The sequence below is a fragment of the Chiloscyllium plagiosum genome, chromosome 19 (assembly GCF_004010195.1).
Source record: "Chiloscyllium plagiosum isolate BGI_BamShark_2017 chromosome 19, ASM401019v2, whole genome shotgun sequence".
Taxonomy (NCBI): Eukaryota; Metazoa; Chordata; class Chondrichthyes; order Orectolobiformes; family Hemiscylliidae; genus Chiloscyllium; species Chiloscyllium plagiosum.
In genome coordinates this window covers 6,897,397-6,924,284 of record NC_057728.1, presented here as the reverse complement: position 1 = coordinate 6,924,284, position 26,888 = coordinate 6,897,397, and the positions used below count along the sequence as shown (strand labels likewise).

At 39.9% G+C, this 26,888-nt stretch overlaps 1 protein-coding gene across 1 annotated transcript in view; it reads right to left on the bottom strand.

Moving 5' to 3' along the window:
• Nucleotides 1-26,888, bottom strand: part of ipo8 (importin 8) — an 89,574-nt gene that overhangs the window by 61,801 nt on the left and 885 nt on the right. Inside the window, exons 2-5 of the mRNA XM_043709009.1 lie at nucleotides 13,520-13,601; nucleotides 11,771-11,927; nucleotides 5,904-6,062; nucleotides 2,889-3,045 (exon numbers count right to left, since the gene is read on the bottom strand). Of these exons, the coding sequence (XP_043564944.1) occupies nucleotides 2,889-3,045; nucleotides 5,904-6,062; nucleotides 11,771-11,927; nucleotides 13,520-13,601 (555 nt within the window). The remainder of the gene's footprint in view (nucleotides 1-2,888; nucleotides 3,046-5,903; nucleotides 6,063-11,770; nucleotides 11,928-13,519; nucleotides 13,602-26,888) is intronic.

Here is a 26,888-nt window from a genome sequence, read left to right as displayed (position 1 = left end):
AGCCCTACTCCTGGTCAACTCAACTCCTGTCAGAATCATTGCTCCAGGCAGAGGAATGCCAGCTCAAGAAGTGGTGAAGCTATTGGTGCAAAGATAGAACACAGGAAGCCATTCAGTTCTTTAAGACAACACAAATTCTTCGCGGAAGAAACAAGTACTGTATATACATTATCCTTCTACCCCAAAAGCCCTGCCATTTTCCCTCTTTTCAAGTGTGCGTTCAAATTCTCTTTGAAGGTTATTAATGAAGCTGTTTTTCTGACACTACATTCCAGTTTGTAATAGATCATAGCGTATTTTTCCCCCTCATGCCCTCTTTTCCTCTTGTGCCAATTTTCCCAAATCTAGCTTGTCATAGCAAAGGAGAAGCAACATTCAATTATATTTTGGATGGACCACTAGAGCAGGTCTGATACATCTCAGGGTGCAAGTCTCTTAGCAGTCACTAAGAAGTCATCAATGCTTGCAACTGCTCTACAGAAACCCAGAAACTGCAGAAAGATCAGCTGAATCTGATTTCGAATTTTGCTGAAAGTGGAAGCCTGAAAATCTTCACACAATTAATTACATATACCATCTTTGAAACAAGGTGTGAATGTTTAATATTGCTTGGAGGACTAAGTTTTGAAAGACTGTGGAAAACAGAATTATTTCAGGTTTTGTGGAAATATTTGCATTGGTTTGTGTAAAAAAAGTCATTGGAAATTAGTGGACAGCACGGTGGCACAGTGGTTAGCACTGCTCCTCACAGCACCAGAGACCCGGGTTCAATTCCTGCCTCAGGCGACTGACTGTGTGGAGTTTGCACATTCTCCCCGTGTCTGTGTGGGTTTCCTCCAGGTGCTCCGGTTTCCTCCCACAGTCCAAAAATGTGCAGGTTAGGTGAATTGGCCATGCTAAATTGTCCGTAGTGTTAGGCGAAAGAGTAAATGTAGGGGAATTGGTCTGGGTGGGTTGTGCTTCGGAGGGTTGGTGTGGACTTGTTGGGCCGAAGGGCCTGTTTCCACACTGTAAGTAATCTAATCTAAGTTCATGGTGGACATTGGAAATTATTTTTAACAAGGCTGCCTGCAAAATAACACGACTAGTGAAAACTACTTACTTTGCTGCAGACTCCTGCAGGGGCTGCTTTGAACAGTGACTGGCTTGAGCAGGTGCTTGTTTTATCTAGTTCAGTTGGAGCATAGCATTTAAACATGGATTACTTCAGTATTTGAAGAGTCGCAAATGGTGCTGAACTATGTGCAATCATTGGCAAACATCACCACTTTTGAGTTTATGATGGAGTCATAGATGAAACAGCTGAAGTGCTTGGGCCTAGAACACTACCTAGAGGAATTCCTACATAGTTGTCCTGAAACTGAGATGACTGACCTCCCACAACTGCAACCATTTTCATATGTGACAGATATGACTCCAACCAGCACAGAATTCACCACCGATACCAGTTTTGCTCAGGCTCCTTGATGCTACATGCTGGCAAATGTAGCTTTGATGTCATGGGCTGTCACTCTCACCTCACCTCTCGAATTTAGCTCTTTTGACAGTTTGAACCAAGGCTGGAATGACATCAAGAGCTGAGTGGTCCTGATAAAATCCAAACCGGGTGTCACAGAGCTTTTTGTTTTGTGTAAAGTGGTTAGAAATGAGTTCTAAAATAGGATCAATCCATCTGAGGTTGTCAGACTAGCAAAAAACCTTGTGCTTTTGATGTACATGATTGTGTGTTGGACTGGCATATTATGAAGAAGGGCTCATGCCCGAAACATCGATTCTCCTGCTCCTTGGATGCTGCCTGACCTGCTACGCTTTTCCAGCAACACATTTTCAGCTCTGCTCTCCAGCATCTGCAGTCCTCAGTTTCTCCTGGCATATTATGTTCAATTATGGTTAGATAGCAACTAAAGGATGTTCCATTTCTTCAGAACCCACAAAGTAAACTCCATAAAATTAGTTATCCAATGGAAAAACTGCTCCCATTATAGTATCCCATCATGAAGTGGCTAAATTCTAACTGCAAAGCAAAGTGCCCTGTTCCTCAACAGCTTGAATGTGCAGTTTCCAAAGAAGATTTGACAGAGAAAGATTGCAGAGGAAAGTGGAGTATGTAACAACACTAGGCTTTCTGTAAACATGTCTTTGCACTTCAGTAACCTGTCAATACTCAATGCTAAACACAGTAAGAATACTCAGTTAAACACGGCAAGAATACTCAGTTAAACATGGCATCTGAACAGTATCAATACGCCCAATATGCTAAAAAGTTAGGAATTTTGCATATGGTGAAAGGAGAGGTAAGATTTATATAGTCTTTCATGACCCCAAGATACCCAGTATGCTTTCAATCAATAACGCCTTTGTCATGTGTAATCACTAATGTAGGAAGGGTGACAACCAACTTGCACCTCAGATCCCAGTATCAGCAACGTGTGTGGTGAAGGGTATGATGTATGGAAACCAGAATGGCCATCGAATAGTAAGAATATGACGTTATTAATAAAGACACGACAGGGCAGCTGGATCAGCTATTTAACTGGGGCCATTAAAACCCTCTTGCATTCGTGAACTGATTACCTTATGAATCGCCGAAAATGTGGAACAAGATCAGACACAATCATGGCCACATTTATTAATATCAGCTATGCATTTCTTGATAAATTGAACTCAGATTCTTGATTTGTTCACTGGATTATCAGTCAAGGTAAAGTGACTACACTACTAGAGATTGTAAATCCATTCATGATCTACTCTCTCCCTCTGGCCTAACTGTACGAAGGTAACTGGCTAACATTCAGATGCTAAAATAAATTGCCTGAACAAATGAAGATGCAGAAGGCAGCCCCAATAATTAAGAAATGCATCTCTGCTATCCTGGATGTTGTTCATACCTGAACAAGTGCAAAGAAGATTTTCAGGATCTGCTTCTGTATCAGCACTGACCAATGGGATGCATCCGGCAGAAGCTGTATAATTTGCTGCTGAATTCGTGGTAAAAACATTTGCATCGCTGCTATCAGAGGATCTCGTTCTTCTGCCTTCTTGAATCTGATAAAACAAACCAAACGGATTCAGCATCTCCAACAACACTCAAGAAAATTGCCACAGGACAGGACAAAGCCATCCTGCTTGATTGGCACTCCATCCACCAGCTTCAATGTTCATTCATTCCACTAATACAAGATGGGCTGCAGCAAACATCCTACTTCAGCACCTTCCAAATCCACTGCTCCTATCACCTAAAACAACAAGGGCTACGGATGCAACCAGCTCCTGCAATATTCCCACCAGGCCACGCACTGTCCTGAAGTGGTATGGTACTGCTTTTCTTTCATCATAACTGAGTCAAAATGTTGGAACTTTCATTAGCACTATGGGCATTCCTACAACTCAAGGTGGCAGGTCACAATCACTTTCTCAAATACATTTAGGAATGGTCAACAAATGCTGATCTAGCAGCAATACCCACAATCCATGAACAAATACTTTTAAAAAAACCTAATAATCTTCAAACATCTCCCAGCAACAGCAGTCAAACTCTACTTCAACTTCAATATTGTATTTATTTACAATTAGATTTTGTGGTCTTAAAAATGCTATAACATACTGCAAATACAGCTCAAAATTTGCAGAGAAATTACGTGATTTTTAAATCCCTATTTTTCAAAAGGTTTGACATACTTTCAGCAAGGTCACAGGAAATTGAAGAGTGATAATGGCGAATCCATAGAACTACCACACTTTTAATGCGAATTCCTGTCTCAGACTCAACTTCAGTCCCTTATAATTTATTTTTACAATTTCAATTAAAAAAATACAAAATAGCCAGGAGAGAATCATAAAGCATTCCATGAAACCAAATTAACCATTGCCAAATTACAAATTTGGTATTTGAAAGCTGTGTAGCCTCCATTACCCAGAGTTCCCACAGGGCTGACTCTTTTAATTTACGTTACAGCCCACTATCTCCATTGGCACCATATATCATTGCCTCCCTATGAACTATGTCAAGGGAGGTCTATTGTAGTCAGCATTATTGCTATAGAAAATACTACAATCCTGTAAGCCTCACTGTTACATAAAATCAGGTCTATAAATAGCGGCTAGTAGTACAGAATTTGAGTAAGGCTGAAAATAAACAAACATATGTTGCTAAATGTTTTTGTACTCATCAAGACAATTGCAAGAAACACTCAAATATAGGGAAACTAACATCCTCACCACATAAGAATGCTGACTGGCTGGCAAGTGAACTCTGATTTGATGAGGCATTGCCATGAAAGTGGCTTGGAGAAAATGAGGTCTGCAGATGCTGAAGAGTTAGAATTGATAAAGAGTGGTGCTGGAGAAAGCACAGCAGATCAGGCAGCATCTGAGGAGTAAGAGAGTCAGGGTTTTGGGCATAACCCTTCTTCAGGATGTCGACTCTCCTCAGATACTGCCTGACCTGCCACCAAGGTGACTCCGAATATTATTATTATTTCCCGTTACGTTTGTACTTATTACAAATTGCCCTGATAAGTGCAAGATAAAATGTCTGTTTTTTAATAAAGCAGCAAAATCAGTTTTGAAAAAAAACTATTTTATTGAAAATGAAAACAGAAAACTCTGGAAATCCTCAGCAGCATCTGCAAGGAGAGAAACAGAGTTCATGTTTCAGATCTGTAACATTTCGAAAGAACATTTATCTGCAACTTTAACACAGAGTGTTGCATCACTTGTACAGATGTAATGGAGAAAAAAAAGAAGTCTCTGCAGGAAACATGGCATCAAGGTTAGTAAAGGTAATTGTGAGATTCAAGAAAATATAGTCAAATAGGCTCATTGTGAATACAGATTGATAGCATCTCCCCAAAAATAGAGACAGGGAAGTCAGGATAAGGGAAGTTGGAGATAAAACACCTAGAGACAAGAGAAGGGTGGAAATTGGAGGACAGCTCAATGACGTCTTCTGTGTCAGGGTGGGAGAGCAGGAGCTAGCACCAATGTAAGCATCACTGTATGAGAGAAAGAAGCAAGGGAGGAGCCTGGCAGGACTGGAACAAAGAATGCTGTATATGTCCCACAAAAAAAAAAGGTCAGTATAGATAAGACCCATGCTGGATCCCATAGCTGCATCTTTTTATTTTGAGGAAATGAATGAAATTGAATTTGAAGTTGTTCAATCTGTGAGAACAAGTTTAGCCAGATGGAAGACTAGTTAGTAACAGGTGGTCTTAAACTATCCTGATGAGGTTTGGAGATGAGAATCACCAGAAAGTCGTACCATAGCAAAAGATTACAGAATTAAAACATGAACTCGGTTTTTCTTTCTCTCTCTCTCTCTCTACAAATGCTGTTAGACTATTGGGTATTTCCAGTATTTTGTTCTTAGTTCAGAATTTTGGCACCTGTACCTCAAGTACCTCTGTATATTTTATGAACTACTGTTGGTATTTTGAAATTGAGTTTCAACTATTGCACAAGACTATTTCATTTTAAAAGCTATGGCATTTAAACTCAGTTTCTCTTGTATGAAAACATTTTTATCAAAATTTAATCAAAGCTTTTTATCTTGCATTCATTAGGACAATTTGTAAGAATTGCAAACGGAAAACAATATTTATAGCTAGCTTCATGACAATGCCATGACAAAGCAGAGTCAACCCATCAACACACTTATACATTGTTATTTCTCCTTTACTCTGATATTTGGTAAAAATCAGCCTCCTATACTGAAAAAAAGGACTCTAATCTGCAGTCCAGATTCTAATTGAACTCTTTCTACATGTGTAGCTCTAATCAAGTCCCATTATTGGCTTAAGAAAATTACAATGGTTGCTCAATGAGGTCCATCTTCATCAAATTTTATTTCACTTAAAAATTAATCAACACAACAATAAAAGAAGTATGCTGTAGATACTTACTCATATGTCCTGACCAGCTGATATAAACACATCAGACTGCCAAGCCAGCTTGCATTATTTGGAGACTGGAGGAAAAAGCCAATTTTGTCCACCACTGCCGTCCAACGCCCTGGGAAGTCGTATTTAATGATAGCACGAAGACAGACAGCCAACTGAGACCTTCAAACATTACATTAGCAGATAAATAGTCACATGTCCATGAAATACAAACTTCATGACTGTTCTGCTGCACATTTGGCATGCCCGAGGAAGGACGGCCCAACAACAAAACGAGAAATAGATCAACAAGGCACATAATGGGAGACAGGAAATTGCAACCCCTGGAAAATTTTGAGATATATAGATTACAAGACCATAAGAAATAGGAGTGGAAGTAAGGCCACTCGGCCCATCGAGTCCACTCCGCCATTCAATCATGGCTGATGGGCATTTCAACTCCATTTACCCGTTCTCTCCCTGTATCCCTTCATTCCTTGCGAGATCAAGAATTTATCAATCTCTGCCCTGAAGACATGTAACGACCCGGCCTCCACTGCGCTCCATGGCAATGAATTCCACAAGGCCCACCAATCTCTGGCTGAAGAAATGTCTCCTCATTTCTGTTCTAAATTGACCCCCTCTAATTCTAAGGCTGTGCCCAGGGGTCCTAGTCTCCCCCCTACTATTGAAACATATTCTAGTTCTAACCTAAGCCATGCATTATCTTATAAGTTTCTATTAGATCTCCCCTCCACCTTCTAAACTCTAATGAATAAAATCCCAGGATCCTCAGCCATTCATCGTATGTTAGCCCACCATTCCAGGGATCATCCGGGTTAATCTCTGCTGGACACGCTCCAGTGCCAGTATGTCCTTCCTGAGATGTGGGGCCCAAAGTTGGACACACTATTCTAAATGGGGCCTAACTAGAGCTTTATAAAGTCTCAGAAGCACATCACTGCTTTTATATTCCAACCCTCTTGCGATAAATTATAACATTACATTTGCTTTCTTAATCACTGGCTCAACCTGCAAGTCCACCTTTAGAGAATCCTGGACTAGCACTTCCAGATCCCTTTGTACTTTGGCTTTATGAATTTTCTCACTGTTTAGAAAATAGTCCATGCCTGTATTCTTTTTCCAAACTGCAAGAGCTCGCATTTACTAACATTGAATTTCATCAGCTATTTCCTGGACCACTCTCCCAAACTGCCCAAATCTTTCTACAGCCTCCCCACCTCCTCAGTACTACATACCTATCCACCTAACTTCATATCATCAGTGAACTTCGCCAGAACGCCCCCAGTCCCTACATCCAGATCATTAATATATAAAGTGAACAGCTGCGGCCACAACACTGAACCCTGTGGGACATCACTTGTCACTAGCTGCCATTCTGAAAAAGAACGCTTTATCCCAACTCTCTGCATTCAGTCAGACAGCCAATCCTCAATCCATGCCAGTAGCTCACATTGAACACCATGGGCCCTCACCTTACTCAGCAGCCTCCCATGAGGCACCTTATCAAAGGCCTTTTAGTCTAGGTAGATAACATCCACAGGGTTTCCCTGGTCTAACCTACTTGTTACCTCTTCAAAAGAATTCTAACAGATTTGTCAGGCACGGCCTCCCCTTACTAAATCCATGCTGACTTGTTCTAATCCAACCCTGCACTTCCAAGAATTTAGAAATCTCATCCTTAACGATGTTACCTACAACCGGGGTGAGGCTAATCGGCCTATAATTTTCCATATTTTGTCTTGATCCTTTCTTGAACAAGTGGGTTACAACAGCGACTTTCCAATCATCTGTGACTTTCCCTGACTCCAGTGATTTCTGAAAGATCAAATTACTGTATTTAGCCCCATTAGTTAGTCTAATACTACATCCCTAAAGATGGTGATGGCATTTAATTCCTCCCCCAAATTCTTTAGCTGGAATATTCCAAGTATCTTCAACCATAAAGACTGATGCAAAGTATCTGTTTAATTCCTTTGGCATTTCCTCGTTCCCCAAAACTATGTGGCCACATTCATTTCCTAAGGGGCCTACTTCACTTTGATCTCTCTCTTTCTTTTTATATATTTAAACAAACTCTTGTTGACAATTTGCATATATCTGACAATTTGTTTTCTCTGTCTTTATCAACTTTTTAGTCTGCCTTTGATGGGTTGTGAAATCCACTCTTCAGGGCTACTACTGACCTTGGTGTCATTATATGCTTTTTCTTTCAACTCAATTCTCTCCTTAACTCCGTGGTTAGCCATGGTTGGTTTATCCCTCACTTAAAATCTTTCCTCCTTACTGGGATGCATTTTTGCTGAGTCATGAATTACCTCCTTAAATATCTACCACTGCTTGCTTACTGTCATCCCAGCTAATCTATCAGGTCAGTTCACTTTAGCTAAATCTATCCTCATTTCATTCTAATTACCTTTTAAGTTAAACACAGCTATTTCTGACCCAAGTTTCTCACTGCCAAACTAGTGTTAAACTCTTTGTTTTGATCACTATTTCCTAGGGAAATTAATTTAATTTCCTATTAAACCTACCTCATTATCTATTACCAGATCCAAGACAGCTTACTACCTGGTTGGCTCCATGACATACTGCTCTAGGAAACGATCTCTAATGTACTCTATAATTTTATTATCATAGCTACCCTTTCTAATCTGATTAACCCAATCAACATATAGATTAAATTATTATTGTTTTGATTTTTCTAAAATAATAATAATAATACGCTGTATTATTACATTCAATAAAATTGTAGAGATTTAATTCAGGAGATCATCTTTTCTGGACCAAGAATCAGAGTGAACATTTCAGATTCAGGACCTTTCCTCAAAACACTTTAGGTCATCTGCTTGCAACATGAACTCTGTTTCTCTCTCCAGAGATCCTGCCCAACCTGCTGAGTATTTCTAGCATGTCTTTGTTTGTTAGATTTGAGGAATTCATTGCTATTCTCTTTGTGTATCTTGCAGAAAAATAAAGCATCATAATTGCTCATTACCTGGCCTCATTGCACCAAATATTTGTTTAATCTGCTTCCCAAGTGATAGAAGAAAGGTCCAAGAAACTAGTACATGCACACAGCACAAGGGGACACATCATAATGCTAGATCACAGTAAAGTATAAGCAGATATAGGACAATGTGAGTCAACTTCCACAAAGGAGATGCCCTGACTTGGGAACCGACTGCATCAGAGTAGGTAAATACAACTTGCTACATATTTTGCTGTTGTTAATTTCTCAAAATGTAAGACTGTATTTAAAAGCTTTTATGGATCTAATAATCTAGCACTTTTGATGTACTGGTTCACTGTAATTTTGACCTTGTCACACAGATACAATGTACAGTTAGACATAATAAATCTGCAACATAAATCAGAAAGACTACAGCCAGAATGGACAATATATTTGTTCGCATTCTAAGAAGCATTCATCCTTCTTTTGTGAAAAGATTTACAAAGAAACCCATCAAAACAGTAAGGTTTTAATCCCTTATGGATTGGTTTAAAAATCCAATGTTATTTTGACTGGTTTCACTCGCTTATTATTACTGCTTGCTTTATTAAATGTTAAATGTTTTTAAAATTGTGACACTTTAGTTTTGATACATAAAGATTGATGTTAGAGGGTTGTAAGAGAGGGCTGTGAGGCTGTCGAATACTTAGCCCCAATTTCTTCCTGTTCCCTATCCCATTTACTCTTATGCACATATATTCAGAAATGACGTCAATGAAAATTTGGGAGGAATGATAAGCAAATGTGTGGATGACACAAAGACTAGCCGGGTGGTTGACAGTGAAGAGGAAGGGTGTTAGATTCCAACAAAATATAAACAGATTGGTCAGATGGGAAGCTCAGTGGCAAATGAAATTTAACCCTGATAAATTTAACCCTGTGGGCGGCACAGTGGCACAGTGGTTAGCACTGCTGCCTCACAGCGCCAGAGACCCGGGTTCAATTCCCGTCTCAGGCAACTCTCTGTGTGGAGTTTGCACATTCTCCCCGTGTCTGCATTGGTTTCCTCCGGGTGCTCCGGTTTCCTCCCACACTCCAAAAATATGCAGGTTAGGTGAACTGGCCATGCTAAATTGCCCGTAGTGTTAGGTGAAGGGATAAATGTAAGAGAATGGGTCTGGGTGGGTTATGCTTCGGCGGGTCGGTGTGGACTTGTTGGGCCGAAGGGCCTGTTTCTACGCTGTAAGTAATCTAATCTAAATGTGAGGTGAATGCAGTCTGGAAGAAGGACAAGGGAATATTTAATGAATGGAAAGACACTAGGAAGTTAGAGGAACAAAGGGATCTTGGGGTGCTTCACAGATCCCTGAAGGTGGCTGGAAACGTTCAGAAGGCATATGGAACACTTACTTTTATTAGTTCTGGCATGGATTATTAACAGCAGGGAGGTCATGTTGGAGTTGCATAGAACTTTGGTTAGGCCACAACTGGAGTACTGGTCACCTCACAATAGGAAAAATGTGATTGCACTGGAAAGGATGCAAAGGAGATTCATCAGGACCTTGTTTATGATGAGCTAAGAAGATAGAGTCGGGTTATCTTCTTTAGAGCAAAGAAGATTGAGGGAGGAACTGATTGATGTGTATCGGATTAACAGGCATGGACAGGGTGAACAGAAAGCAGCTGTTCCCCTTAGTTGAAAGGTCACTAACAAGGGGCATAATTTTAAACTGTATGGTAAAAGGTTTAGAGAAGATTTGAGGAAAAGCTGTTTCACCCAGAGGATAGTGTGGGTCTGGAATGCACTGGCTGGAAGGTTAGTTCAGGCAGGAAACCTCATAACCACTCAAAGTATCATAACGTTCAAGGCTATGGGCTAGTACAGGAAAGTGAGACTAGTGAATGTAGTATATTTTACCAATACAGGTTTGGTGGGCTGAAGAGTCTCTTCTGTGCTATCTTATTCTATGATGATATTCTTTAATTCAAGACCGCCAAAACAATCTACTCTCTTCCCTCATTTCATAATGTTAATCTTTCTAATTGTTCCAGAATGTCTTGCTCTAACCAAAACAGTCTCAGTATTTCCAATTTGTTCTTCAAATTTTTTCATAGCAGATATCGTGGTAATTCTGTTCTGCAGACTTCACAGACGTAGGGTGAAAAACTGATTCTGAACAGCAAATGCAGCTTTGAAGTGAATTTTCATTGAGGATACAAAATAATGAAGAAACTAAACTGGATGACCTAAGGACAGAAGAGGTCAAACAATGGGCAGCTGCTCGAATGGCAGAATGTTTCTATTGGGTCTCAAAATGGTCCGTGTTGGGGCCCCAGCTATTCGTTATATTTATTAATGATCCGGATGGCAGCATTGAAAGCCACATATCTAAGTCTGCTGATGACGCAAAGATAGATAATAATGTAAGTGGTGTTTAGAAATTAAGTGAATGGGAAAACCTTGAGATTTCAATGTAGACAAATGGTGGGGTTTTCAACTTGATCTGCAGAAGTTTTTATTACAGAGGACCGTCAAGGCTCAGTACATTCAAGGTGAAGATAGACAGATGTTTAATCAGCATGGGAATCAAGGCTTATGGGGAAATGACAGGGAAGTGGAGTTGAGGATCGTTGCATCAGCCATAATCTCATCAAATGGCAGAGCAGATCTCTATCGGCTGAATGGCTTACTTCTGCTCTGATATCTCATGATCTTATAGAACTTCAGTACAGAGGAACCTCGATTATCCAGCATTCCATTAACCCGAATTTCGGACAATCTGAACAGGATTGCAAGGTCTCGATGCGTAGCTAATTATATTATCCGGCACTCGATTAACTGAATGAAATACTCCCTGCCTGCGTCCTTCGGAAAATCGAGGTGCCTCTGTGATTGCTGTCTCTGACTAGATGTTACCTGATTAAGTCAGGAGACTGAATGATCCCCTCCACAATGTTGTCCCGGATTTGCTGACGATCATTTTCATGTATGTTGAAGGGCAGCATGGCTTCCCCAGGAGGTGCTTCACGATCAGGCCAGTACTGAGTCACCATGTTCTTCATGTAGATAGCGGCTAATATAGAAATTTAAGAATTTAAATTTGAAAACTGGATGCAGTTCAACAACTTTTTTCAGTAATTATATTTCAAGTGAATGGAGAAAAATAAACAGATAATAATGGGGTTTTTATACAACTCTGTGACATTTCAGTACAGCCAAACAGTATTACATCTTGCCTACTAATGATCAATTAATAACTTGTGCATAATACAAGTGCATGTCATTTCAACTTCAATATCTCCTCAGTGGTGTAATTCTAGTGGGCGGCACGGTGGCACAGTGGTTAGCACTGCTGCCTCACAGCGCCAGAGACCCGGGTTCAATTCCCGCCTCAGGCGACTGACTGTGTGGAGTTTGCACATTCTCCCTGTGTCTGCGTGAGTTTCCTCCGGGTGCTCCAGTTTCCTCCCACAGTCCAAAAATGTGCAGGTCGGGTGAATTGGCCATGCTAAATTGTCCGTAGTGTTAGGTAAGGGGTAAATGTAGGGGTATGGGTGGTTTGCGCTTCGGCGGGTCGGTGTGGACTTGTTGGGCCGAAGGGCCTGTTTCCACACTGTAAAGTAATCTAATCTAATCTAATCTAAACAGATTATTAAAATATCAAATTCAATTCATGATGTCTTCATGTTAACTGATTATAAATGGGTCACACAAGTTGCCTCACTGTCCCGGGCTAGATGGCAAAAATGGGGACTACGCTCATAATCATGTTCTCACTGCGGGATTTTTTTATCCCCACAAGTAATGACTGGATCAGAGACTAACATCGTTGTAAAAGGAAGAATATAAAAAGGACATGAGTCAAGAACATTACAGAAGATTACTTCAGTTCAACAACTATCACTGTGCAGGTGTGATCGTCACCAAACAGTAAATTTCTGTGATTTAGTAGATTCTCTTCCCATGTGGAGGGTTTCTTATCTCAGCTGTGGTGCTGGGAGATACACAGATCAACCTGTGTCACAAAGTGGATCTGTGTGTTCTTACACGCACACAAAACTTACATGTCCTATACTATACAGATTACAGATTTTAGGGATAACAGGAGACTCCTAACACAGCAGGACAGAGGAAACAAATAACTCATCAAATAAGGAAAAGTATCGTTTCTGTTCAGATTAGCAAATAAACCTTTTTGTCAACAATGAGATAAAGAGTGGCAGATTAAATTCCAAACATTATCAAACACACTGCAGTTCTGTGAGGCAAGCACAGCAGTTTTGCCTTCAGGAATTGAATTTAAATCAAAACTCAAACAAGGGGATCAGCAAACTATTACTGTTCACCATATGGGTCCTAATAAATTTAGGATTGGTGAATGAAAGTTATGACGATTAAATGCTCAAATCCACTGAATACAACCGGTCATAAAATGAAAACTGATAATACAAATAGAAAGAAATTAATGGCATGAGAAATTGAGCAGGTAACGAATGATCTTCTGAACTAAAGTCTTTTGGAATAGTAAGTTTCATGTTGCTATGCTATGTCTCATCCTAAGAGGGCTTGTTCTTAATACTGGGTACTAAAAATAAATCAAATTATATTAATCATCCATTAGTTGGATGACAGGAAAACATTTGGAAGAGGACAACATAAACTCACCAGCTTGTCTGACTGGAAATTCGACCTGATCAGACACAATGATCTGAAGCAATGTTGGAGCAAAGTTTATGATCTTGTAAGACTGCAAAAAACAAAAATGCAGATTCAAGATGAGTAAATACAAAACCAAATTTAAAACGCACACAGTATTTGCAAGTCAAACTCCACAGTTCAGCACAGTTGACTCCTATCCTGTTCTAACAGGTCAGGCTAAGGTATCTCATCATAGAGAGATCACATGAGAGATCCTTTTACTGTTTGCTGACTTCCAAAGTATGAAACTTCTAACTGGAATCTGTGTATTTTTAGCTGCTCCAAGTACAATATATATTGCGATGACCATATCGTTTTGTTTTCTGAATTTATGATCGTGGAGTGAATTAGGAAAATGACTGATTTTAAAAACCAAGAACTGTGAAAGAGATTGCTTCACTTTAAAAGCAAGCTACCAGCACTTAATGTAATTGCTATTTACATAGTTAAAAATCACACAACACCAGGTTATAGTCCAACAGGTTTAATTGGAAGCATACTAGTTTTCGAAGCGCCGCTCCTTCATCAGGTAACTCTAACCACTACCATCTGATGAAGGAACGGCGCTCCGAAAACTAGTGTGCTTCCAATTAAACCTGTTGGACTATAACCTGGTGTTGGGTGAGTTTTAACTTTGTACACCCCAGTCCAACACCGGCATCTCCAAATCATCACTGCTATTTACATGATTGTTTGTTCAACCAGTGGATGAAGTTTAGTTTCAGATGAACAAGTACTAAGTAGCTGATTGGTCTGTGGATCGATGACTGGTTTTTCATGATAAAGGCCTTCTGTTTGCCACCAGCTATGTGATTTCCTCCCAGGTGGCTGAACAGTTTATGAGTGCCAACAAGATAGCCATAAGTCTTTGGACCTCTGAAAAGGAAAGTACCGACTTGTTCGCTACAATAAGAAAACCCCTGACGCTCGACAAAAGCCAGTTTATTTTCTCACAACACTTTCTTTAAACTGTTGCTGTCAACAAATAAGTGAGAGACTGTAGGTTATGAACCAGTTGCTCTGTGTTTCCTCCAGGCAAGTGAAAGTACTTAGATAACAGAGAGATCAACAAAACATCATGTCCTGACAAACTAAAAAGATAATTTCAGTGAACCTGTGGACAGAGACCAATTAATCATTTCCCCAGTTTTCCCCTCCATCCATACCACAATGGTTTTATTTTATGTCCGTCTATATGTGCTTGTAGGGTGAGCTTTAAGGGATTAGAGTTTTAACTAGTTGAGCTATATAATAGGTCATTTTAGTACACCTGCAGCTAGAATCTATTTATAATAAAATATTTTTATAATAAAAATATATTTATAACAAATTATTTTTAAGTACAGAAACCTGGTCCATACTTTCTGTCAACCTGGGTCTAAATTGAGAATTTTACATAGTTATAAAATCTTTTAACTTTTAATGATGGCGTTATGAATAGTGGGGCTCTATTTCCAGCACACTACAGCAATAAGGTGTGATAATACTGAAGAAACTATTCAAAATCAAGAAAGCAATAGCTTGCTGTCCTCAGTTTAGTTGCAGTCACATCCTGGAATACCTGCAACTTTCAGCTCAGGACCTAATCTTCACATCAGCTCGGAGATATTCTGCAAACATCACTATACAAATGTAAATCTTTGCATCAACTTTCTCTTGATCACAATGAGAACAGGCTAACCCTGGTCTCTACTTTTGTCCCATTTAATATCAGAACTGCAGTCTCAGCTTCCCTCACTACCCAGTTGCAATCTCCATTTACAATTACTGCACCTCTGTTGAAACTTAGTTTTGCAGACTGTGCAATAATTGTTGATTAAATATATCCTATTTCATCCTATATTCTTGGATTCTACAGAGTGTAAGGAAGGTAAGAACAGGGCCTTAAAAAGGAATTAAATGGAATAGCTTAAAAGAGAAAGTCCATGCAAAGATAGGAGGGAAATGGCAATCTAGGAGTGAAAAAGAGGTTAACAGAGCGACCAATAATACCAACTGTTCTCACAAATAAGGATTTCAAAACATGATGAGAGTTTAGTTGCTGTACTAAGGTTTTCTGCCTTCGTGGTTATTACATTTTGGCAGAAGAATTGAAAGTGAATGCTTCTGTGTCACTGATACAACCAGACTGCCAATTATTTTTATGTCCCCCAATGACACAGTGATACATTGCTTGTCTCAGCTGACAACATTCTTGCCTCTGAATAAGAGGTTACGTGTTCATGTCCCATGACTTGAGTAAATTAACCCATCGTTCTGTTTCAGTAAGAATGGGATGCTGCAGTGTTGGAGTTGCATCTTTCAGGTGAAACATGTCTGCAACCCCTTATTCTAAATGATCCAACTAATTGTAATAAAGAAACACAGCAGAAGATACTCTTTGGTGTCCCCGAAATTTGTTGGTCTTAGAGTGAAAGGAGTTTTCCTTGACAAAGAATTACCAACTGGCACCCTCCAATGTCCAGGATTAAAACTGAAGGCAGCCAATGTGAAAGTTCAGTGAGGTAAGGCACTATCAAAGGCCCTCTGACAATGGTACTGAGGGGGACTGGACCAGTGTAGAATCTCTCAACTATGTTCTTGAGCATCAAGGGAATCAAGGGTTATGGGGAGAAAGTGGGAGAATGGGGATAAGAAACTTATCAGCCATGACTGAATGGTGGAGCAGACTTGATGGGCTGAATGGCCTAATTTCTGCTTCTGTGAATTATGGTCTTCTTTAATAGTGAATATTTTGGTGTGAAAAATAGATATATTGTATATACTGTAATCATATAATTGTAGTGAAGGATTTCAGAGGACTACCCATTTGACTTAAATAAAGTGAGCTATATTACACTGTGAAAAGTCAAATTTAAACTGTCATGTACCTTTACAATTTTAAAAAGTTATAGCTTTTTGAGAGAAAAAGGAATAATTTCAAAGAAAGGCAGGAGCTATTCCGCTAATCCACCAATATTAAAATATTCAAATTGTGGCATCTTGTTACATGTAGGCAAATTCAACTTGCAAAACAACCAGCACTGAACATAAGTCGCTTTGACGTACAAAGACATGATACACTACTGTTTAAACACAACTCTTTATTTCTTTTACTGAAGTCACATCTCACAAGATGATGGAAAAATATTTTTTGGATGAATGGTTTGAAGCTTGGACTTCACAGTGTTGATGAGTTCCTGATTGATAAAAACGCTAATCTAAAATTCCTTATGGTTAATTTCATAGCCTTAGCATCTTTCATGCTGCCAGCCAGCTCTCCACCCCATCAACATTCACTGACAACCTATTCCCTTAAACTCATCTTCAGAAATGCAGACAGTATACAGGAACCATATTTTGTAACTGTTTCCCTCGAGGTTTCTGCATAGTTAGTTCCAGTGTACTCATTCTCCCTTAAAATCCATTTTTAGGCCACGACCTTGGTCACCATCATTTTGCAATCTTTCACTGGCTCAATGTCACTTCTCATTACAGCTCCATAAAGCATCTTCTCCACAGAAGACTAAAGTTTAAATGATGGGTATTGGTCAATTGCAAGAATACACTCCAGGGAAGAGAGCTTCCATTTTCAGCACAATGGGAAAATTGCGTGAAACTGTACAAGTTGGTTTACATTTCAATTCTCCCCAAGTATTTTTTGGATAAAAACTTCTAAAAACATGCCAGCTTTTGCCTGTGTACCTAAGAAAGTACACTTAATGTGACAGGCCACCTCAAATGGACATCGTCAGCATATATGCATGGTTCTCATTAATTCAAACTTGGAGTGGGCGCATACACAAATGATGTGTTAAAAATCATGAAACCTTAAATTATACTTGACAGAGACTCCATTCGACTTTTGGCATTCTTCTGCAATAGTGCAGCCAGTTTCATCCAATCATGTTAATAAAACTACTGTACAATTTTCTACAGTGACAGAGTTAGCAAAGAAAAGCAACACACGGGGATTTTGAAGGGAATCAAACTTTCTAGCCGCAATTTCTGCTTCAAAAATGAAGACAGCCTGCCCTCACAAAAGACAGTACTGTATGATGAAACTTAGCAAATTTCTGCACCTGCTGGAGTTGCTGGAAGGAAGCTATTTAAAAGAGGGGAGAATAAATAGCTATAGGTATGACCAACTAAAATAAATTCAATTCTGTTGAGAAGACAATCCTTGTTACTTTCTCTCAGCTTCTGACAGTAAACTGAAAATTGAGATTCAGTGAAGCCTGGGAGGAAGTTACAGGTCATCCCGGCAACATAAGGTACATTCAATATGGTAGTGAGAAGATCCAAAAATCTTTTCAGCAATCATGTTGTTGATGGGGGGGGGGGGGGGCTTATGAAGACGTCATGAAAAAGCAATTTAAATGGCTGAGGTCTTGGGAGAGCGTGTTGAATGAACAGTCAGTCATATATAGTTTTGTCAAAAACAGATACAAAAAATCTTTCTTTTTTGCCCAATATACAGAGTTGACAATGAAACTCAAATAATGTTCTGAAAGGAATCATTTGATCTTAATATTGGGGAAATGAGTTTAAATGATGGACAAGTTCTCCCTAAATGTTATCCAAAATATTAAAACAGGAGTTATCTCACCTCTTGCTCTTTTACATTACATTGGTGGATTTTAGTTTCCACTTAAGACGATAAGGTGCAGCAGATGTATGGGAACATAGTCACCAGAAGGTTCCCCGCCAAGCCACACACCAACCTGACTTGAAACCATATTGCCATTCCTTCACTATCACTGGAGCTAAATTCTCTGACTAATAGCTCTATGGGATCGAAATTTCTGGGACAACCTGTTCAGAGATATTATTACGCATGTCTGGAGCACGTGGTACATGAACCCAGTCCTCCTGACCCAGAGGTAGGGACACTAGTGCAATGCAGCAGTTCAAGATGGTTGCTGACTACTGTATTCTGAAGGAAAGTTAGGGATGGGTAACAAATGCTGGCTGAGCTAACAATGCTCATATCCAGTGAAAGAAGTTTTAAGATGCGAACTAAATAAGATGCAGCAGTGAGTGAGTCACCTCTTTGAACTGTTGACATGGTAAAGGTGGTTATCTAAGATTACAAAGGGATCTTGATCAACTGGGCCAACGGGCTGAGAAGTGACAAATGGAGTTTAATATGGATAAATATTAGGTACTGCATTTTGATACAGCAGGACTTATACAGTTAGTGATAGGGCCCTGGGTAGTGTAGTCAAACAGAGAGATTCAAGAACATAGTTCTTTGAAAGTTGTATCACAGGTATTCAGGGTGGTTAAATGTTTAGAACGTTTGCCTTCATTGTTCAGACCATTGACTATAGGATGTCATATTGAGGTTGTACAGAATGTTGGTGAGGCCACTTTTGGAGTACTGTGTATAGTTCTAGTTGCCCTGCTATAGGATTGATGTAGTTGAACTGGAGAGGATTCAGAAAAGCTTTAGCAGGATGTTTACCAAGACTGGAGGGCTTGAATTATATGGAGAGACTGGAACAGGCTGGGACATTTTTCACTGGAACCTAGGAGATTGAGGGGAGATCTTATAGAGGTTTATAAAATCATAAGGGGCATAGATAAAGTGAATAGCAAAGGTCTTTTCCCTAGAGTGGAGGAGTTCAAAGCAAGAGAGAATATTTTTAGGATGGGAGGAGAAGGATTTGAAAAGGACTTGAGGGGCAACGTTTTACATTAGAGGGTGGCATATGTGAAATGAATTGCCAGAGGAACTGGCAGGTGCCTTAAAGTTACAATATTTAAAAGACATTCAGACTGGTACATGAATAGGGATGGTTCAGCAGAATATAGGCCAAATGCAGGCAAGTGGGATTAATTTAGTTTGAGAAACCTGCTCGACATGAATGATTTGGACCAAATTTGCGCTGTATGACTATCTTTCTACATAGGCACACTTTTGAGCAAACTATTTGATCATGTATACTTCAAACGTATACCAAAAAAATCAAAGATTCTGCAAAGAATAATTTTGATTACAGCTCGATTCAGAGCAATATGCATTTTTTAATTATTCACTTTTACCCAATATTATTCAATATTAACCCTAAATCCAGTGTTTATTCCCTTAGACTGAATTCTAAAACATACTGTATTGACTTATTTAAGAGATGGAATATGTTAACTATCTAAGGCTGAGCCACAGTTACATCAAAGTTGCTCAACAATACACTTGCTTAACAAATGTCTAAAATTAGACCTGAACTCAAAAGTTTATATACTGTGCATCACAACAATTTGGAGGGCAGCTCTCCTGTGCCACATAGACTGCTAGGTTCCAGACTTAACTTTCAACCTTAGTGAACAATCTAGTTCAACAAAGCCAGCTGTGGGGGTATCACAACTGCAGCACTCATTGGTTAGGGACAGGAAAGTATTTTTTTACGTTTACTTGTTAATGGGAATAAATATACAAGGTCAAAACTTTGTGCCCACCAAACACTCTCAAGAAGATAGTGGTTAGCTGCATTCTTGAACTGCTGCAGTCCATTGATGTAGGTATAGCCACAGTACTAGTAGGAAGGGACATTTTGACTCCACAGTGAAGAAATAGCAATGAAATTGGAATGGTGTGTGGCTTAGAGGCGAATTTACATGGAGTGGTGGTGCCATGCATCAATTGTCCATACACGTACCACCCTCTGTGTGAAAACGTTGCCCCCTTTATATCTTTCCCCTCTCACCCTAAACCTATGCCTCTAGTTCTGGACCCCCCAACCCCAGGGAAAAGACTTTGTCTACTTATTCTATCAATGCCCCTCAATTTTATAAACCTCTATAAGGTCACCCCTCAGCCTCCGACGCTCCAGAGAAAACAGCCCCAACCTCCAATGGGGAGCTTTTCCCTGGATTCCGACTGACTCCAGTTTTGCAAGGCTCCTTGATACCATATCTGATCAAACTTTTTTTTAATATAACTCATGTATAATTTGAGCCGGGTTTTTGAACGATATTAGAATAATGTGTTTTTCAAGCTTATGGTTACACCAAAATTCTTACCTGTAATTATAATTTCCTGGTGTTATCTATGATATTAGTAGAACAGCTTCATTTTAAGCAGAACATCCTCTGATACAATGCTCTGTATATCTTATAAACCTATTTCCAAAATACTAACAGCTATGAATCTATTCAGAAGCAGAATGCCAGTAGAACAACAGGCACCAAAAAAAAGTGTTCCTAGGTTCAAAACTGAATTTCTCCCAATCCCACCCTCCTATGTTCAGTCTTTTTAAATTTCTTGACTGCAAGAGGAAATCCAAAGGGACAATCAATATACAATCTCTCCAAAAGTTGCCCAATCATTGATCCTTGAAGATTTGCACACTTGTCCCAAACTGCCTCATTTCCTTCCAGCTGCTATGCATCGCTGATAACAATCACTCATGCTGAAGTACAGTTCCATTGGCAACCATCTTCTGGTAATTGTTCAAATGGCCATTCTTCAAATATAAAAATCTGAATGTTGGGCACTGACAAATTATGTAACTTGGATGGTAACAGAGTAAATGCTGATTCCACCTTCCACAATAATAAATTTCAAAAGGAATCGATAGAGAGAACCCTTTCCTTGTCCATTGTTCTCCCATGAACTAAACATTTTACATCAGGCCATAGGTAAAGACTTAATCTAAACAAATAACTTCAAGTGCAAATGATATTAAGTTTTCATGGTTACTGAAGTATTTGCATTTTCAATGTAAACTCATCAGAAATGTGGGCTCTACTTCCATGGAAAGAGGGATGATTTTCCATGTCTATTCTAACCATAAGCAGTCAGCAAGGTCATTGAGAATAATATGAGAAAGCATCCTACTCCATCTGGATGCTAACTAGGAAACGTCTGTACTGCTGAAGTCACCAGCTAGGAGTTAGTTGAATACCTATGAGAAATTCCCTGCAACTCGCCAGATGCTAAGAGTCGATGCACATCAATAAACAACCCCTATGATTGCACTACTTTGATATGGCAAGCTAACTAAACAGTCTCTTTCCTCAGAGGCTATAGAATACTTGTTATCACTACCACTTTGCCAATGAGGAAACATACAGATTGATAGCACCTCACTCTAACCATGACTCATCTTTTGAAATGAACCTAACAAGGAGAAACAAAAATGAAGCTGCTGGAAAAGCTCAGCAGTTCAGGCAGCATCTGTGAAGACAAATCGGAGTTAATATTTTGGATCCAGTGACCCTTCTGCAGAACTGGTGGTAGCTAGTTGCAGAAGATAGGGCAGCGGGTGGTAGTGGTGTTGCGGGGGGGGGGGGGCGGAAACACAGCTGGACATAAAGATCTGGCGAGGAGGGTGAATAGCTGTTAATGGATACTGTCAGTGGCTAACAACTGTCTCTCTAACAGCAGTGTCACGCTAATAAGGAGAAAGTTGATAAAGACAGCAGCACGACCCATATCTCCCACAAAAGAGAAGTCACCCTAGATGCATCTCTGTAGCACATCCAGCCTACATAGCATTTCAAAACAACTTTTTTTTCAAAATCATTGCTAAGCTTATTTCAGCTATGTAAGTTGTAGTAGATATTAGGCTCTACACTTTTGCTATAGATTTTCCATTCTGGAATGTTGTTTCATGACCTCTGAAATATTATCAGAGATTCTGGATGAGGAAGAAATGAACAGTTAGCCCTACGGGTCAGCAGCAGAAACATCTTACCCCACTCTTACCCCTGCATCTCTCAATGATTTTAATGAGTAGAAATCTATTAATCTCACTCTTGAACATACTCAACAAGAGGTGACACAGCTCTTTGGGCAGAAAATTTCAAAGAATTCTCTATCCTAAACGGCTTGCCCTTTATTCTGAGATTTTCCTTATAGAGATGTACAGCAAGGAAACAGACCCTTCAGTCCAACCTGTCCATGCCGACCAGATATCCCAACCCAATCTAGTCCCACCTTTCAGCACTCAGCCCATATCCCTCCAAACTCTTCCTATTCATGTACCCATCCAGAGATACCTTTTAAATGTTGCAACTGTACCAGCCTCCACCACTTCCCTATGGCAGCTCATTCCGTACACGTATCACCACCCTCTGCATTGCCCCTTAGGTCTCTTTTATATCTTTCCCCTCTCACCCTAAACATATGTCTTTTAGTTCTGGACTCTCCCACCGCAGGGAAAATACCTTCTCGATTAACCCTGATCATGCCCCTCAGGATTTTATACAACTCTATAAGGTCACCAACGGTTCAGGGACAACAGCCCTAGCCTATTCAACCTCTCCCTATAGCTCAAACCCTCCAACCCTGGCAATATCCTTGTAAATCTTTTCTGAACCCTTTCAAGTTTCACAACATCTTTCTGATAGGAAGGAGACCAGAATTGCAAGCAATATTCTAAAAGTGGCCTAACCAATGTCCTGTACAGCCGCAACATGACCTCCCAACTCCTGTACTCAATACTCTGATCAATAAATGAAATCATACCAAACGCCTCCTTCACTATCCTATCTACCTGTGACTCTACTTTCAAGGAGCTATGAACCTGCACTCCAAGGTCTCTTTGTTCAGCAACATGCCCTAGGACCTTCCCAATAAGTGTATAAGTCCTGCTAAGATTTGCTTTCCCAAAATGCAGCACCTCGCATTTATCTGAATTAAACTCCACTTGCCACTCCTCGGCCCATCTGATCAAGATCCCGTTGTAATCAGAGGTAACTTTTTTCACTGTCCACTATGCCTCCAATTTTGGTGTTATCTGCAAACTTACTAGTTATACCTCTTATGCTTCATCAGGTGGTTCTGGAGTATAAGATCGTAAGGCACAGAATTTACAGCAAAAGCTTGTAGTGTGATGCAACTGAAACTACATATTGAAAAAAACTTGGATTGTTTGTTAAGTCTCTCATCTTTTAGAATGGGCATGTTGGTTTCAGTTCTTTCATATTTCATAAATCCCAGAACTTTCTTAAAGTTACATTCTCAAGTGAACTTTAACAATAGGTGACATGTTGGCCCAGATAATGCATTGAGAGTGTGAGGTGCCCTGTGTGTGTGTGTGCGCGGGGAGGGGGGTATGAGTGTCTGTAAGAGAGTGTGTGTATTATATGGGTGTGAGTGTACAGAGTTATAAGTCTGTGAGAGGGTGCTTGTGTGAATGTGGAAGTATATGTTTGAGGGTATGAGAGAGAGGGTCTGCATCAGTGTATGGGTCTGTAGGAGTGTGTGTGTGACTGTGTCTCTGTCTGTGTGTGTGTCTGTCTGCCTCTGTGTGTGTGCCTATCTATGTAGTGCAGTGGGGTCACCTGTAGTGTGACATGAACCCAAGGTCCCAGTTAAGGCAATCCCCATGGATATTGAACTTGGCTATCAGCCTCTGCTTGGCCACTCTGCATTGTTGCCTGTCCCAAAGTCACTTTGGGGGATGGTCACCTGAAGGTCTGAGGTCGAATGTCCCAGACCGCTGAAGTGTTCTCCGGCTGGGAGGGAACACTCCTGTCTGCTGATTGGACACCGTACAACATTCATTCATTGCCGTAGCCTCTCCTCGATCTCACCAATGTACCATGCCTCAGGGCACCCTTGCCTGCAGGATATGAGATAGACAGTGTCGGCCGAGTCACATCAGTACCAGCCACGTACATGATGGGAGGTGTCCCCACGCGTAATGGTGGTGTCCATGTCCACACTCTGGCACGTCTTTCAGCGCCTACCATGACAGGGTTGTATGCTGTTGTCCTGAAAGCCGGGCAGTTTGCTACGAACAATGACCTGTTTGAGGTTTGGTGGTTGTTTAAAGGCGAGCAGTGGAGGTGTGGGGAAGGTCTTGGCGAGGTGCCTCTTTGATGATGTGTTGCAGGTCGCAAAGAACATGGTGTAGTTTTTCAGCTCCTGGGAAGTACTGAACGACGAAGGGTACCCTGTCGGTTACAGCCCATGTCTGTCTCCTGAGGAGGTCCTTATGGTTTCTCCCTGGGATACGTCGAAACTGGCGGTCGATGAGTTGAGCATCGTATTCCGTTCTTATGAGGACATCGAGTACATCTAAGTGCCCCTATTTTTAAAGTTCACTTGAGAATGTAACTTTAAGAAAGTTCTGGAACATACCCATTCTAAAAGATGAGAGACTTAACAAACAATCCAGTCTTTATCAATATATAATTTCAGTTACATCACAGTGTAAACTTTTGCCATAAATTCTGTATCTGACGATCTTATACTCCACTAACACCTGGTGAAGGAGCAGAGTTCCGAAAGCTAGTGCTTTCAATTAAACCTGTTGGACTATAAACTGGTGTTGTGTGATATTTAATTTTGTATACCCCAGTCCAACATCGGCACCTCCAAATCAGAACAAAATATAAAGAACTGCAGATGCTGGAAATCTGAAACAAAAATAGATATTGTTGGAGAAACTTCAGGAGCTTCAGCCCAGCAATTAATACTTTGGTCGGAGACTCATTAAATTGCATTGTTTTGGACAGTGAATACATAGTGATTGTGGAATTGGATGGTTAAAATTTAAATGGTAAACGGACTGAAGTAAGAAAAAGGAATTTTAGAATTTGTCCTGCTTCAGGTGTGGCGCTGACAGTGTGTTGGAGTCAGTCAAAAGAATGGCCATGCCTTGTAAAATAAGCAGGAGAAACCAAGTTATCAGCACAGGAGTAATGTCAAGTGAAATAGTGTTGGAACATGACAAGGCAATTGTTTTTGAGAAGTCTGTAAACTTTATATCCATGATCTGGACATTACTTCTAAGACTTAATTTCTCTAGCAGGTGCAACTGGTATGAGGAGATGGGCTAATTAAAAAGGCAAAAATTAAGTGTTACTTGTATTTTAAAATTAAGTGGTTGTTTGCCCATCCATGAGCGCACATTAAAAATTCTGGAGGATGCAGGAACAAGGACAATGAGTGCACTAATCTTACAGGAGAATCATAGCGTTGTACACCATAAAAACAGACCCTTCAGTCCAACTCATCCCTGCCGACCAGATATCCTAAATTAATCCAATCCCATTTGTCAGCATTTGGCCCATATCCCTCTAAACTTTCCTATTCAGCAACAAACATGATATCCGTAAAAAAAGAAAATTATGGGCATATAACTCCATGGGTCATACTGAGTTGCCCATTATCTAAACACTAACAAAAGCATGGCAATGGACAAGAATAAAAAGAAAGCTCATCTTGCATTTCACAGACATGGCCGTATACAACATACAGTGAATAGAAAAGAATGATTGTGAACAAGCTAATGGAGAACTGGATCGGGACTGGGCAAATTCCTAACTGACACTAGGGAGATATTTAAGAAATTTAGCAAGTATGAACACTGTTGTGATGAACACAAAGTCTCTTTGGTAATGGAGTGCATTAAAGAAATTACATGGTGACAAATGAGTTACTCGACAACATTTTAAGACTGAACAAGTTGTAATGCAACATCTATTCTGGCATTTATAGTCCGTGCAAAGAACTTACTGCAGTAATTGGAGCTGCTGTCCGTATCAATTGGCTTTTGGGAAAAATTCAAAAAGTTCCTTCAGTATTAAGTGATCAACCTCAGTCTTAGAAAGGGACTCCAATTAGCTCTATGTTTTCTGAGGACCTGAATACGTTAAGGCTAAGGCTTCAGAGAAAATTTGGTGAGCCTTATAGCACTACATAAAGCCAAAACATTTTTTAATTCATTGCTAGCACGGCCAGCATGTATTTAGGGGACATGGTACATAACAAAAAAAATGAGAAAGCAAAGGAGGACTGGATAAGGCTAATAACAGTAGTTTCTTAGCATGGGAACCGAATGTTTAGCATCCATCTTTTGAAGTTGTTTGGTAAAGATTACAAATTAACATCATCTGAACATGTCATAGAAATGATGAGGCACCATGCACTTCGCATACATGTTAGATAATTATGAGGACTTGATTAATGAAGATGAAGAGCTGACTAAATTTGGATAGTGACGCAGAACAAAGTTATTTGCCTCCAGGGACAAGCACCAAAGAAACAAACTTGTCTTTAGGAACAACTGAATGGAAGAATGCCGCAGTAAATATAAACACTGACTTAATGTGCAAGATGAGGGACAGGAGGTATGATGCATGAATTGGAAAAATGAAGCAGAGACATGGAAAGCCATAATATGCAGTACAAATTCAAAAAGTGGACCCAGAAATGAATGTGGAAATAGGAGAAAATTTGGAACTGGCTTGGAATACCACAAAAGGAGAGAAATTTTACTCTTTTAGCTGGAAAGAGTTTAGTGCATACAGTGAGAAATCATACAGATCATCATACAGATTAGGATACACAGAAAAAGTGCTCCATGCTGGGATATAGATGAAAGCCTCCCCTCTGGCCCCA